This window comes from Nelumbo nucifera, chromosome 3 (assembly GCF_055504915.1).
Source record: "Nelumbo nucifera cultivar China Antique chromosome 3, China Antique-T2T, whole genome shotgun sequence".
In the NCBI taxonomy this organism is placed as follows: domain Eukaryota; kingdom Viridiplantae; phylum Streptophyta; class Magnoliopsida; order Proteales; family Nelumbonaceae; genus Nelumbo; species Nelumbo nucifera.
In genome coordinates this window covers 36,730,819-36,744,450 of record NC_142651.1, presented here as the reverse complement: position 1 = coordinate 36,744,450, position 13,632 = coordinate 36,730,819, and the positions used below count along the sequence as shown (strand labels likewise).

General features: G+C 37.6%; 1 protein-coding gene across 4 annotated transcripts in view; it reads left to right on the top strand.

Annotated features, from left to right (window-relative positions):
• The first annotated feature begins 1,672 nt into the window (after positions 1–1,672).
• Positions 1,673–13,632, top strand: part of SETH5 (transducin family protein / WD-40 repeat family protein) — a 36,290-nt gene continuing 24,330 nt past the window's right edge. For 2 of the 4 annotated variants that reach the window (XM_088902060.1, XM_088902059.1), the window contains exons 1-6: positions 1,702–3,614; positions 7,929–8,240; positions 8,372–8,623; positions 8,773–8,893; positions 9,079–9,236; positions 9,420–10,053. In XM_088902060.1, the coding sequence (XP_088758186.1) occupies positions 3,561–3,614; positions 7,929–8,240; positions 8,372–8,623; positions 8,773–8,893; positions 9,079–9,236; positions 9,420–10,053 (1,531 nt within the window). In that variant the 5' untranslated portion in view covers positions 1,702–3,560. Of the gene's footprint in view, positions 3,656–7,928; positions 8,241–8,371; positions 8,624–8,772; positions 8,894–9,078; positions 9,237–9,419; positions 10,054–13,632 lie in introns of all 4 variants that reach the window. The other 2 variants (XM_010253227.3, XM_010253218.3) reach the window with 2 other exon arrangements.

The window sequence follows — 13,632 nt, the reverse complement described above, 5'->3', positions numbered from 1 at the left end:
AACCAAACTTGGTTGAGTTGAAAAATTGGTAGACTAATACTAGAAAACCAATCAACTCGAGTCGAGTTTTGATTGTATTGGTTATTAAAAAGTTAAAATATAAAACAACTATATACTTCTATGTATTTCTATTCTTCAACTTTTGCTTAATTTGCCACCTCAACGCTCTCTCTCTTCATTCCTCTCACTTTCCATTGGGTTCTCTCTCTCCTCCACAACTCGCATCTCTCGTTTTCTATAACAACCCAACTTCTCTTCTTAATTAGCTCAATATATGTTTTATTCTCCCATTCACTACTATCTATAATTTCCCTATATTTTCTCCACTTTCCCATAAAAATAGTCATAATTTATTAAGATTTGGTTTTTCAAATCAAACAATATTTATATCTATAGATGTGATTTCAAGCAAAATAAAGAGTGGGGAATTCGATGTTTCCTATATATTCATGGCATCTTGCATTATTGTTAAATAATAATCTATTGCTAAATAATCCATTAGTTATGAAAATTATTAAAAAAATCTGGAAAGTACTTTACCAAAAATTATGAAATAATTATTTCAGAAATAATCCATTATTTAACAAATCTTAAATAATTTAATATTCTACCAAAAATTAATAAACAATCCATTATTTAATAATTTTTTGGTATTAATAAATGTTCAAAATTTCAATGTTTATAGTAGTTTACATTAATCATTGTAATTTAATAAAATTTCAAATTTTTACATAAATAATTGATTGATAAAAGATATTACTAATTAGTGTAATTTACTAATGTCTATAAAATCAATAATTGTAGTTAAAAATTAGCAAATAATTTAGGGAAACTCTTTAACTAATAATCCATAATTATTTTTTAAATAACTAATTAAAATTAAGAAATTAATCTATGAAAAAAATCCTCCAAAACTATTTACATAATAATCCATTATTATTCAACTAGATAATTATCAAAAAATTAGGAAATTAATATATAAGAAATTGATTCATAATTATTTAAATAACAATCCATGATTATTATTTCATTAAATAATTTAAGAAACAGTCTATCCACACCTATCTAGACCACTTGGTTGATTTCAATCATACCCATGTTACATTATTAACAACAAGTGATTTACTTTTAATTAAAAATAATATAATTTATCATAATTACATTAATTTACTATAATTACATTTTCTATGATTAATAGTAAATAATTTAGGCTTAAAAAGTAAATAATTTACATTAATTAATTCTTATTGTAAATAATTAATTTACTATATATTACTACTAATCAATAGCAATTTTAATTATTTTTTTGGAAATTATCACAAAATATTGTAATTTATTATTAATTAATTAGTTATAGAAAATTATTAGGATTGTAGGAATGACAATTTTCCCTATAAAACTAGGCCCTACCTTGCTGGTCCCAGATAGGCAAATTTTCTCGATTCTTAAATAGGGTTTGCATATAATTTCCTAAACCCGATGATAAATTAATAAAATATCCATAGATTTAATATTGATCTTTAAAATATTTCTAAAATTTGCTCATATTCTTATAATTCTAATATATCATAATTTCATTTATAAAAAACTCCAAATTATCGTAATCCAATTCTTAAAATATCCTTAAATTCCTATAATCCTATTTATAAAATATTTATAAATTAAAGAATTTAGGAATTCTCCATCTCACCCCGAAGGCCCGAACTCACCCCGCCACTGTAGTGGGGGCGGGGATGTAGGACCGAAACTAGGAATTTGCTCACTGCTGTCTTGTACTCTTCCGTTGACACTGAGCGTGGGGTGTGCGTGCCATATGTAATTACGTATCATTAGGAGCGCACTGCGCACATCTGGTCCAGCAGGGCCGGAGAAAAGAATTCAGTCTTTCCGTTCTTCACTCGGAGATGGAATGTGAATGGATGAAGATTTGATGATGACGGAGATGCTGAGTAGACCTTCTGGCGATCTCGATCTAGATTCGTTTCTGCAGATACATAGCAGCAGCGATGACGACGACCTCAGTGGTGTCCCCCATCGCACCGTCGATGAAATCCTAAACGACTCTGATTCATCATCTTCTTCTTCGTCAACCTTGTTCGACAGTGCCGCGTTTCGTCGCGGACGCTTTTCCAATATCCCAACATCTGGAAACAATTTAAGTTCATTTCCGAAAGAGGAGAGTCAGATTCATGACGATGACGCTTCGGTATGCAGTCATGAATCCCTTTCAGTTTCCCGAATTTCGATAGTTGACGAAACCCTAAAATCCCGAGAAGCCCTAAACTCTGCACAGTTGGAGGAGAAATCTATTGATTCGAATACGAGTTCTCTTAGACGAATAAGATCTGATGAACCTTCTGGTAATACGTTCTCCTTGGGTCGGAGTGCTTCCCGCCCCTTTTCTCCCCTGTTCGGTGGAGTTAAAGCAAACCCTAAGCCTGGAGCTGCCCTGGCTGCTGCTGCGGCCGCTTCACGTTCTATCCCCACTCCTCATGCAGCTGCGATCAAGTCGAGAAGAGCGAGCAGTAGTATTCAGCGGAAACTTCTTCATACTGAAGAATTAGATAATTCAGTTGGTGAGTTGAACACTTTTTTAGATGGAAATGCCCATGTTGACGAGCCGTCTCATTCAGGCGGTGCTTGCGATGGTTTTGGATCTGGAATTATTCTGGTAGGTAGGAAATTAAGCGAGGAAGATGAAAAAGTGAGAAAATTTCCATCTTCCAGTGCAGAATCAATAGTGCTGGAATTCTGTGGAGGAGATGAAGTTACAGAAAATTCACATGAGAGTAATGAAGTTTCCTGTCTTAAAGATATGCAAATTGAACGGGCGCAAGCTTCGGAATCAGATGGAACTGGATTACTTTCCCAGGAAAATTTATCGAATCTCAATTCTTCCACTTCCACAAGCATTGTTGAACCACAGGCCACTTCACCTATTGGGACTGCTGAGGTTCTCGATACGGATGAGAAATCTGAAATTTCAAATTCAACTAATATTAAAAAAGAGAACCATCCTTCTTTTTCTACAAACGAGAATGCTCACAAGGAGGATCTGAGTTCTAATGTTTCAGATTCTATTTCTCTTGAAAAGGATATTCCTTCTTCCCCTAGATACGAGAAAGCTAAAAGACTGCAAGATGATTTAGTAGTTCAGGGACTGGGAATACACGATTCAGAGAAGAGTGTGTCATCCGATACCAAAGATGGAGAAGTCAGTTTTGTGGGTGATGATACCAGTTCAAGAAGTGGCATTACTGAGCTTGTTGAAGATAAATTTCTTCAATTGGAGAGCAAGAGGGTAAGTAAAAAAACAGCAAAGAAATTGCGGCCCTCTAAGAAGCCACTAGAACTAGCTGAGGAACTTGAGAAAAAGCATGCTTCTTCTGGTTTGCATTGGGAAGAGGGAGCTGCTGCCCAGCCAATGAGGCTAGAAGGTATTCGAAGGGGCCCACCTGCAGTTGGTTATTTGCATATTGATCCTGACAATGCAATTACACGAGCCATTTCGTCTCAGGCATTCAGGCGTGACCATGGTTCTCCACAAGTTCTAGCCGTTCATGCCAACTTCATTGCCGTGGGCATGTCTAAAGGAGTTATTATTGTCGTTCCCAGTAAATATTCTGCTCATAGTGCTGATAATATGGATTATAAGGTTACTTCTTAGTTTTGTCATTTATTTTTCCTTCTTTGCATCTTGTGGCTACTCCTTGAGCAATTTTCTCCTACTATTATGTTGTTATGATCCTTATTCTAGTAACGGGGATCTTACAGCTTCAGGTGTAGTTTTTCATTGATATTGTCAAAACATGGACCTGAACGATTCAGGGTACACGTTCTTTTAAACCATAGGCCATCAAATCAGTTCATACTAACCACTTCCTCAACAGCCTTTCTGACATACCCCTAAATCTTTAAAACCTACCAGGGGGATTCTGAAAATGCCATTAGATAGATGGGTTATATTGTAGGTGGCATTTGGAGACCAAGAGATAACTCAATGTGATAATTTCCGGTGCCTTGGTTTAACAATTCATAATAAGGGAGAGATTGAGGAGAATGCCACCCAAAGAATTAGAGCAGATTGGGCAAAATGGAGGGATGCATCTGGACTTTTGTGTGATAGGTGAAACAACATGTCTGGCTGTGTTGTATGGAGTAGAGTGTTGGGCAGTCAAGAAACAACATTTCTAGAAAATGAATGTGGCAGAAGCACAAATGGTAAGATGGAGGAATGGAAAAACTAGAAAGGGTAAGATTAGGAATGAAGTCATCCGTAGGAACCTAGGAGTAGCTCCAAAAGGTGATAAAATGAGAGAGAGTAGACTAAGATGGTTTGATCATGATGTAACACACATAGAAGACCACCAACAACTCCAATTAGAAGAAGCGATTTGTTACAAGTGGAAGGGGCTAGCAGAGGTAGAGGTAGTCTAGAAAGGACATGGGTATAAGTAGTAGGAAATGATTTAAGCACTAATAATTTAGCAGTGGATAGGACAAATGGGTTTTTTTTTTTCTTCCCTGAAGACTGGGTAGCCTTTCTCCCAATCTCTTGTGGGTAAAATATTGAAATTTTCGTTATTGATCTTTAATAAAAGTTCTCATTATTGATCAGAAGAAGAAAAAGAAACCTATGTTTTATGGTTTGTTGTCCTTGGATTGATTTTATTACCCTCTAGTAACAGTTAAGTTTATCCAATTCCCATTTCTGCAAAATTTTTGTTTCTCTTTTTAATCATGTCTTTATTATTGCAAGATTTCATCCAATTTCAAATATCAAAATCTCATCTTCCAGTTCATCTTGTTCTTCAAAACAATACCCTTGCATTCTTGTGTTTTGTACTATTTTTTAGTATATGACCATTTAAGTCATTATTACAAGTGTTTTTATTCATCTGGAATTTGATGATCTAGCCCATCCTTCTCTCTTTTTTCCCTGAAGTTATCTCATAGGATCTGTTTAGATTGCCAGGTATAAGTGGAAAAATGGCAATGATCGTATGATCCAGTGGATAATGGTATGACTAGGGAGTAATCATTCCATTATTCATTGAACTAGTGGAAAAGGTGGAATAAAATTTGTTCAGTATGTGACCATTTAAGTCATGATTACAAGTGTTTTCTATTCATCTGGAATTTGATGGTCTAGCCCATCCTCCTCTCTTTTTTCCCTGAAGTTGTCTCGTAGGATCTGTTTAGATTGCCAGGTGTAAGTGGAAAAATGCCAGATTCTATGATCAAGTGGATAATGGTATGACTAGGGATCTTGCCACTATGCTAAAACTATATGGGAATGGGTTTTCTCACTTTTTGGGTGTAGCTGGAACCCTCCTATGAATGTACAAAGCTTGTTTTCTCCTTCCTTTTTAATCTGGCCAATGAAAAGAGGTAGGATCATGTGGAGGTGTCTGAGGGCTGCGGTGTGTTGGACATTATGGGAAGAAAGAAACTCAAGATTTTTTTTTTCAGAAAAGGAGAGAAACATTGAGAACCTAATAGAGTTGATCCATATTAGGGTGGTACGTTGGCTGAAATCTCTGGATTTATTCATGGACTTCACCATGGATGACCTGTTGAGGAGTTGGAAAGAGATAGCAAGTTCTGCCCAGATTAAAAGGGATACAAGTCCCTCTTGGATACCTCCCCATTCGGGCTTCCTAAAAGGCTAAAACTGAATTTTGATGGCAGCAGCCTTGGGAACCCAGGTTTGTTGGGTATTGGGGGAGTTTTCAGGAATGAGGAAGGGATTATTTGAGCTATTTACTTTGGCCCTATTAGAGGGGGTAACTTCATTAGGGCTGAGATTTTTATGGCATTGGAGGGAGTTCAAAGAGCAAAAGACCTGAACATTAGGAGGCTGATAATTGAAGGGGACTCAGAGGTCGTGGTAAGATGGCTAAAGGAAGACAAGACTGCAATGTGGAATCACAACAATGAAAGGAAAAAGCTTAAATGGTTGGCAAAAGATATGGAGATAAAATTCAATTGGGTGAAGAGATCTGCTAACTCCTTTGCGGATGGGCTAGCAAAGCAAGGGGTGACTAGGGATTTTTTATTGTGGGCTCATTTCTAATCTTGTAATTTTGCTTTGATGGTTGCAGGGGAGTTAAGATATGTTACCTCCCTCTGCTTGTATGTATATTATAATTCCTTTTAAATCTTAATGAAATTCCATGTTATTTATAAAAAAAAGATAATGGTATGACTGGGGATTAATCATTCCATTATCCATTGAACTAATGGAAAAGGTGGAATAAAATTTGCTACTTCTTGCATTTCACAATCTTTTTTCAAAGCTTAACAACAGAGTATGGAAACAAAGGATGCACGAGTCCTTTTCTGTCCTGCTTATCCATTTCCACTCTTGTGCAAAGCATCTTAGTGCTTCATCTGGTGCTACTTAAGGTTCAGATGATTGGTCACATTACTTCTATCCTTTCCTAAGGCAAATCAAATCATTATTATCTTACCCCCATTCTGTTGACATCCAAGGTTCAAAATATCGATACAAGCCGATATGCCGGTAGGGGTGTATTGGCCTGTATCTTTGCTTGCATTTTATTTATTTATTTTTATTATTTCTTTGAAACTGGTTCAGAGGGGCTGATTTACCCCCTGAACTAGACCAAACCCCGAAACACCCCCTGTAGGGGCGTATCGGGAAGCCTCCGATACGATACGTATCGGTCGATACACCCCGATACATTGCAATTTTTTGATCCTTGTTGACATCTATAGTTTCTCATTTAAATATTTTATATTTGCCTTGCCCACCTAATTTGGGATCAAAGGTTGATAAAAGGTAAGCCAACTATATACCCTTCTCTAGGTCTATATGGGTGTCCATGCAATTCTTGAAACATGATAGCCATTGTAAATTCAGTGGCTGTACAAAGAATTGCTTCGGAAGAAGGGTTTCGACATTTCAGACATGCTGTGTTCCCTTTGCAACCGAGAGGCTGAGATGTCAAATCATCTTTTCTTGAACTGTAAATTCGAACCATTTTCTCAAAGCAGTTTGTTAGATGAATGGCAGGTTGTTGGCATGACAAAGAAAGGGAAAGTCAGTTGGTCTGCCATCACCTTGGCAATTTTATGGGCAATCTGGCTCAAGAGAAATTGCAGAATTTAGGAGCAAAAAACTTCATCAGAAGCAGAAGTCATCAACCGGGCTGTTGGACTTCTCTGAGATTGGTTGTCTATTCATAACACTTTCAAGGATGACACTTTGGATGTTTTTTTTTTTGAGGGTGAATTTCTTTTGAGGTCCTTTTTTGGCTTATACGTGTACATATACTCTTTGTATGGTGAACCTTTTGTTCAAATGAATATGTTATACTTTATCTTTCTTCAAAAAAAAATAAAAGATTCAATCTGATTCAGTTCTCTTTGGAGTGAAATCTTTTGATTGGTTCTTCAGGCTTGTTGGCTATCTGGATGTTTTTAGGACTTAGAAGACTTATTCTAGCAAGTATTTCTTTTTTTAGTTCCATCCTTTAGGAAAATACACATTTTGCTGCAAAGGTAGAATCTTGGGCTGACAAGCATGAGAAAATAGGTTTTAGTATGTGAACTGCCACTTTATGCAAGAAAATGCTGAGTATTAGGTTTTTATCCGGTTCACCCTCCCAAGACCCTCAATAGATTGGGTAAATTTTCTTTATTGATGTGTTTGGTGCTGAGTTAAAGCTTATGAATGTTCTAGCTCCCAGAGAAACCTTGTGGTGCTGACTCCATTAGGACCTCTTTTTTAGACTTGGCATGTATTTTATTTTTAAGTTGAATTTTAATTTACTAGAATCTTTGTTAATATTTCAGTTTTAGGACCTTTTTTCTTTTTTTAATTAGGACCACATGTTGCAATTCTGTTTCTACTTTCAATCAAAATAGCTCAGACCTATTAAGATATGTTTCATATGTTCCAGATGTCCATACTTGGTGCTCATGGTGAAAAATCTCATTCCCCTGTAACTTCTATGTGCTTCAATCAGCAAGGGGACCTGCTATTGGCAGGATATGGTGATGGTCATATAACTGTTTGGGATGTTCAGAGGGAAGCAGTAGCAAAAGTAATCACAGGGGGACATACAGCACCAGTTGTACATACACTATTTCTAGGGCAAGATTCTCAAGTTACACGTCAGTTTAAAGCAGTTACTGGTGATTGCAAAGGTCTTGTTCTTTTACATGCTTTCTCAGTGTTTCCCTTGTTTAATAAGATCACCATCAAAACACAGGTTTGTTGTCTTTTCCTGGGAAGTTGCTGTTTGTAGACCTTGAACTTCATTCTTTCTAAATTTCACACATTTATTTGTCAAAATTGTTCTTCTTCACTGTATAATGAACTTTCTGCCTATTGTTTGAACAGTGCCTTCTTGATGGGCAAAGAACAGGTACTGTACTTACTGCGTCTCCTCTTCTGCTTTATGAATCCCATGAGGGTAATCCAATATCTGCACAAGGAAATGCTACGACTTCTGCCAGTGGTATTGGTAGCATGATGGGGGGTGTCGTAGGAGGTGTAGTTGGGGGAGAAGCTGGTTGGAAAATCTTAAGTGAAGGGTCTTCTTTGGTTGATGAAGGTGTGGTCATATTTGTCACCCATCAAACTGCTCTGGTGGTATGGATTCCTGAGATAAAGTATACTAAATCCAAATGCCCATTTAACTTAGCAACTCATCCTTTTTTGATAATCACTTGTCAACTTGTCCTTGCTACTGTGTTGACTTCATGCTTGCAACATGTTGAAGATGCATATCTTTCTTGTAGGCAAGGCTGAGTCCAACTTTGGAGGTCTATGCCCAACTTTCTAAGCCAGATGGAGTTCGGGAAGGTTCTATGCCTTATACTGCATGGAAATGTATGACACAACCCCAGGGTTCCTCCACTGGTAAGACATAATTCATTTATCAGTCTTAATTTATTAGAAACATGTAAAAAAAGTTCTGTGCTGGGTGCTGACCTTTCAAAACTTTATCTGGACTTGGTGCCTGCATTTCCAAGCAAAGCTTGAAAATTAATTGGATTTTCAAACAAGTTTTTTTATATACATTTTTAAATATGGTTTTGTAACAGAAAGTTTTCCTGGGGAGACATTTGAGAAAGTTTCGTTGCTTGCAATTGCATGGGATAGGAAGATTCAAGTAGCAAAGTTGGTTAAATCAGAATTGAAAATATACAAGGAATGGACACTTGACAGTGTAGCAATTGGTGTGCAGTGGTTGGATGATCAGGTATGATATCTGTATTTGTCTTTTCTTTATATCCGTTATTACACATTTTGCAATATAGTTTTATTTCCTTATCTTTTTTCTTTTTTTGTTTTCTGACCTTGTGTGGTTAATGCATGCATGGGAATGCTTTCTTTTACCTGCTCTTAGATTTACAGGATTTTGAAGGTCTCGTATTTCTTGCAGATGTTGGTAGTTCTGACACTGAGAGGACAGCTGTGTTTGTTTGCTAAGGAAGGAACTGAATTGCATCGAACAAGTTTTGCTGTAGATGGTTCTGGAGGAGTTGACATCATTACATATCATACATACTTCACTAATGTTTTTGGTAACCCTGAGAAGGCGTATCACAATTGTGTTGCTGCAAGAGGAGCTAGCATATACATGCTTGGGCCTATGCATCTAGTGGTTTCTCGTCTTCTTCCATGGAAGGAACGCATTCAGGTTCTTCGAAGGGCAGGTGACTGGATGGGTGCACTAGACATGGCAATGAGGCTCTATGATGGCCATGCACATGGTGTCATTGATCTTCCCAGAACCTTGGATGCCATACAGGAGACCATAATGCCCTATCTGGTGGAGTTGCTGTTATCATACGTAGATGAAGTATTTTCTTATATTTCAGTGGCATTCTGCAACCAAATTGAAAAGGTAGAACAAGTGAATGACCCAAAGAGTATAAGAAGCTCTGTACACTCAGAGATGGAAGAACAATTTGCACGTGTTGGTGGTGTTGCAGTAGAGTTTTGTGTTCATATAAAAAGGATCGACATTCTTTTTGATGACATCTTCTCCAAATTTATGGCTGTTAAACATGGAGGTATTTTTCATGATAATACATGCAGGATGCTATGCATCTAGGATGTGATAAAATATTTTTTTAATCAGCAATGCAAATGTGAAACTCATTATGAAAAGAGTTATCCCTGCAACCTCAACAAGTAAATTGCAGGGTACAAAGAGAAGAGCATATAGCTATAATAGAACTTTACAAACCTCCTCCCAGATCTGGTGTACCGCATACAAGATTGTCCCTTGTAATCCCAGATCTAGCTAATGAATCTGCTTGGGAATTAACAGATCTTGGAACTTTTTTTTGGACAAGTGTTCTGGGAACCTATTTGAACAAGCAGTTCAGATTTGTAGTCAAGGCTTTTTTGTTTTCTAACCAGAAACCTTAGTGCCTGTGATGTTCTGATGTTTCTTCCCCTGATGTAATCCAGTTACCACTACTTGACACCCCTTCTACTTGTAGATATATCAATTCAACCTTAATTGCAGCTAACTTTAGCCCTTGTAGTAATACTGGAAACTCTGCTCTCAGTTTTCATTACCAACAAAGTCTGAGAAGCAAGCTATGTAATATGCTTATTCCATCATCTTTAACTATAGGTGCAACTTGGGTGGGCTCGAGTTGGGCTTTTTTCAAAATTTGAATGGGCCCGGCTTGATGCCTGAGCCTAAAGCAATGTAAAATGCTAACTCGGGCCAACCTGAGTTGTACTCCTATTTAGCCACACTTCTGATACCTCACATCCTTGGGTTGCCTAAGCTGCTGCACCCATCAAAGTTTAATTTCTATAACCTTGCTCTAGAGGCTTAGGGACATATTGACATATCGATATTCTAGATTGATGTTTGTGACACTTGTTATGGTGATGACCCAGTTTAATGCCTCAGAGTCCTACGTTCAGATTTAGGGGGCGTGTTATGATGGAAATTCAGGTGATTTTCAGACTTTTTTGAAAGAACAGGGAATTAAATCTAGGAGATCTTGCCTTGGTACCCCACAACAGAACTAGGTGGAAGAACAGAAGGGGCATATTTTGAGTGTGGTGAGGACCGTTCTTTCTGACTTTCAACACCTAATTCCTTTTGGGCGGAGGCAGCCAACACTGTTGTGTTTCTTAAATTTGTTTCCTTCGTCTATATTACACAATTCTTCACCATATGGATGCTTGTTTCATCGTTCTCCTGATTTTTCTATGCTCCATGTGTTTGTATGTGTTTGTTTTGTTAACTTACCTCATGAGCATACAAAGCTTACTCCTTAGGTGGTAATGTATGCTTTTGTGGGATATAACTTTGATCAGAAGGGTTTTCTTTGTTGCAATCCCTAGCTTCATCATGTGCTTATCTCTTGGGACATAGTCTTTTTGGAAAATATCTCTTTCTTTTCTCACATGGCAAAATATCTACTTCTTCTGGTTTGTCTTTGTAGTCTTTTGATTTTGCAGGTCCAGTGGATCTTCGTCTTCATTTGTTCCTTCTACACGACCATTCTAGGTCTACATGAAGGGACATCAAATTGCTCTAGCCCCTACACCTCTGCCCTCTTCACTTCTAGTTATTGGATCTATGTCTCCTATTGATTTAGTAAGAACTCCACTCTCTTCTACTCCTGATCCATTTCCTACCTTAGATCCACCTTTATGTCTTTCTACTCGTGTTTGATGCCCACCTGACCGCTATGGCTTCCCATCTAGCCACAAGTCTTTTTATGCTGTGTTGTCTTCTACAGAAATTCCCGAGACTTACCAACAAGCTATGGATGTTGAAGTTCAAGCATTACTGGAAAATGATACATGGGACTAGGTTCATCCTTTACAAAATGCTTTTGTTATTAGCAGTTGTTGGGTGTACTCAATAAAATTGAAGTCAGATGGGAGCCTTGCTTGATATAAAGATTGCCTAGTTGCACTAGGTTATAAGTAAGAATATGGCACTGACTACGAAGAGACTTTTGCTCTTGTAGCAAAAAGTGACCATTGTGTGTATAATCCTTGCTATCTCTGCTATTAAGAAGTGGCTTATTCATCAGAAGAATGTAAAAAATGCCTTTTTGCTTGGGGATTTGAAGGAGGCATTTTATATGATGCCACCTCTTGAGTATAATGCTGCACTTGAGTTGGTTTGCTGATTGAAGAAGCCTTTTTAGGGCCTCAAATAAGCACCTAAGGTTTGGTTTGAGAAATTTAGATCCATGTCCACCGTTATTGATGTTGAGTTTACTTTGGGTTTTGCATACTATTCTTTGTTCTCCCTGAGAAGTTCTTGTGGCATCACTCTATTGTTCGTATATATGGATGATATTTTGTTATTGGAGATGATGCTAGTGGTATTTATTCCTTGAAACAAACTCTTAGTTACTCATTCAAGATGAAAGATCTTGGTCATGTATCTTACTTCTTGGGCTTAGAAGTGTCTCATTCTAATCATGGGCACTTTGTGTAGGTAGGATAGTGTTCTCGTTGGCAGACGATCAAGTCTCCGAAAGTCTGGAGGAGGCGACGGGGAAGAGAGAGGACGTGGGGAAGAGAGGAGAAAAGAGGAGAGAAGGGGGTTGCCTCCTTGTGAGAAACCCTAGGTCAAAGTTGTATTGTGTTGTCTCTCTAGGGAAGAATTGCTCTCCCCTTTTATAGAGAAAAAGCCAAGGCTATATAAGGAGAATGACTTAAAAGGAGACCTTTCCTGTTAGGAAAGGAGATCTTTCCTTTATGTTTGACTATTAAGGGAGCATTATTGGGGTTTCACCACGTGTCTAGTGAGATCCTTTGAAGATAGGGTTTCCTTTCCCTTAAGATCCTCTATGTACGCTATTTCTTTTGTGGCCCTTTTATACTGACGTGGTGCGAGTGACGTCGTTGTTCGGTGGGCGCGCTTTTATTAAACCCACACACGTAATTTAAAGATGCATGTGTGATCGACTTTATCGTAGGTTTATGTTTGTCTAAGGTTCATCGCGGATTCACTTTAGCCGAAGTTCATCGTGACCTATTTTGAGTATGAACTCATTGCAAACGTGCAATGGGTTATGGATTCATCGTAGGCATCCGTATAGTGTTGGTTTGACACCCTCTGTACTCTGATGGTCTTAGTGACCACTATGTACCTACACTTTGTCAATCAACAATATGCTCTTGATTTAGTGAAACCAACCTCTTTGATGGATGCTAAACAAGTTGATACACCTCTTGAACTTAATCATAAGCTCTCTAAGGAATATAGCAAGCTCCTTGCTGATGCTACCTCTTAACGACATCTGGTTGGTAGTCTGATATACCTTACAATGACTCAACCGAACATTTCATATGCAGTTCAAATTGTTAGTTAGTTTGTTTCTACCCTGTGGAAGCCTCATATGTTAGCAATTCATTGGATTATCCGTTATATTCAAGGGACCCTGACCTCTTCTTTTCTTCATCCTTCCCATTCACTTTTAAGGCCTATGTTGATGTTGATTGGGCTAGGTGCTCTGACACTAGATGCTCTACTACGGGGTGGTGTGTTTTTCTTGGACATTCCTTAATATCATGAAAGTGTAAGAAACAACAAATTGTCTCTAAATAATCTATTGAGGCAAAGTACCGCACAATGCCCTTAACTTGTAGTGAATTGG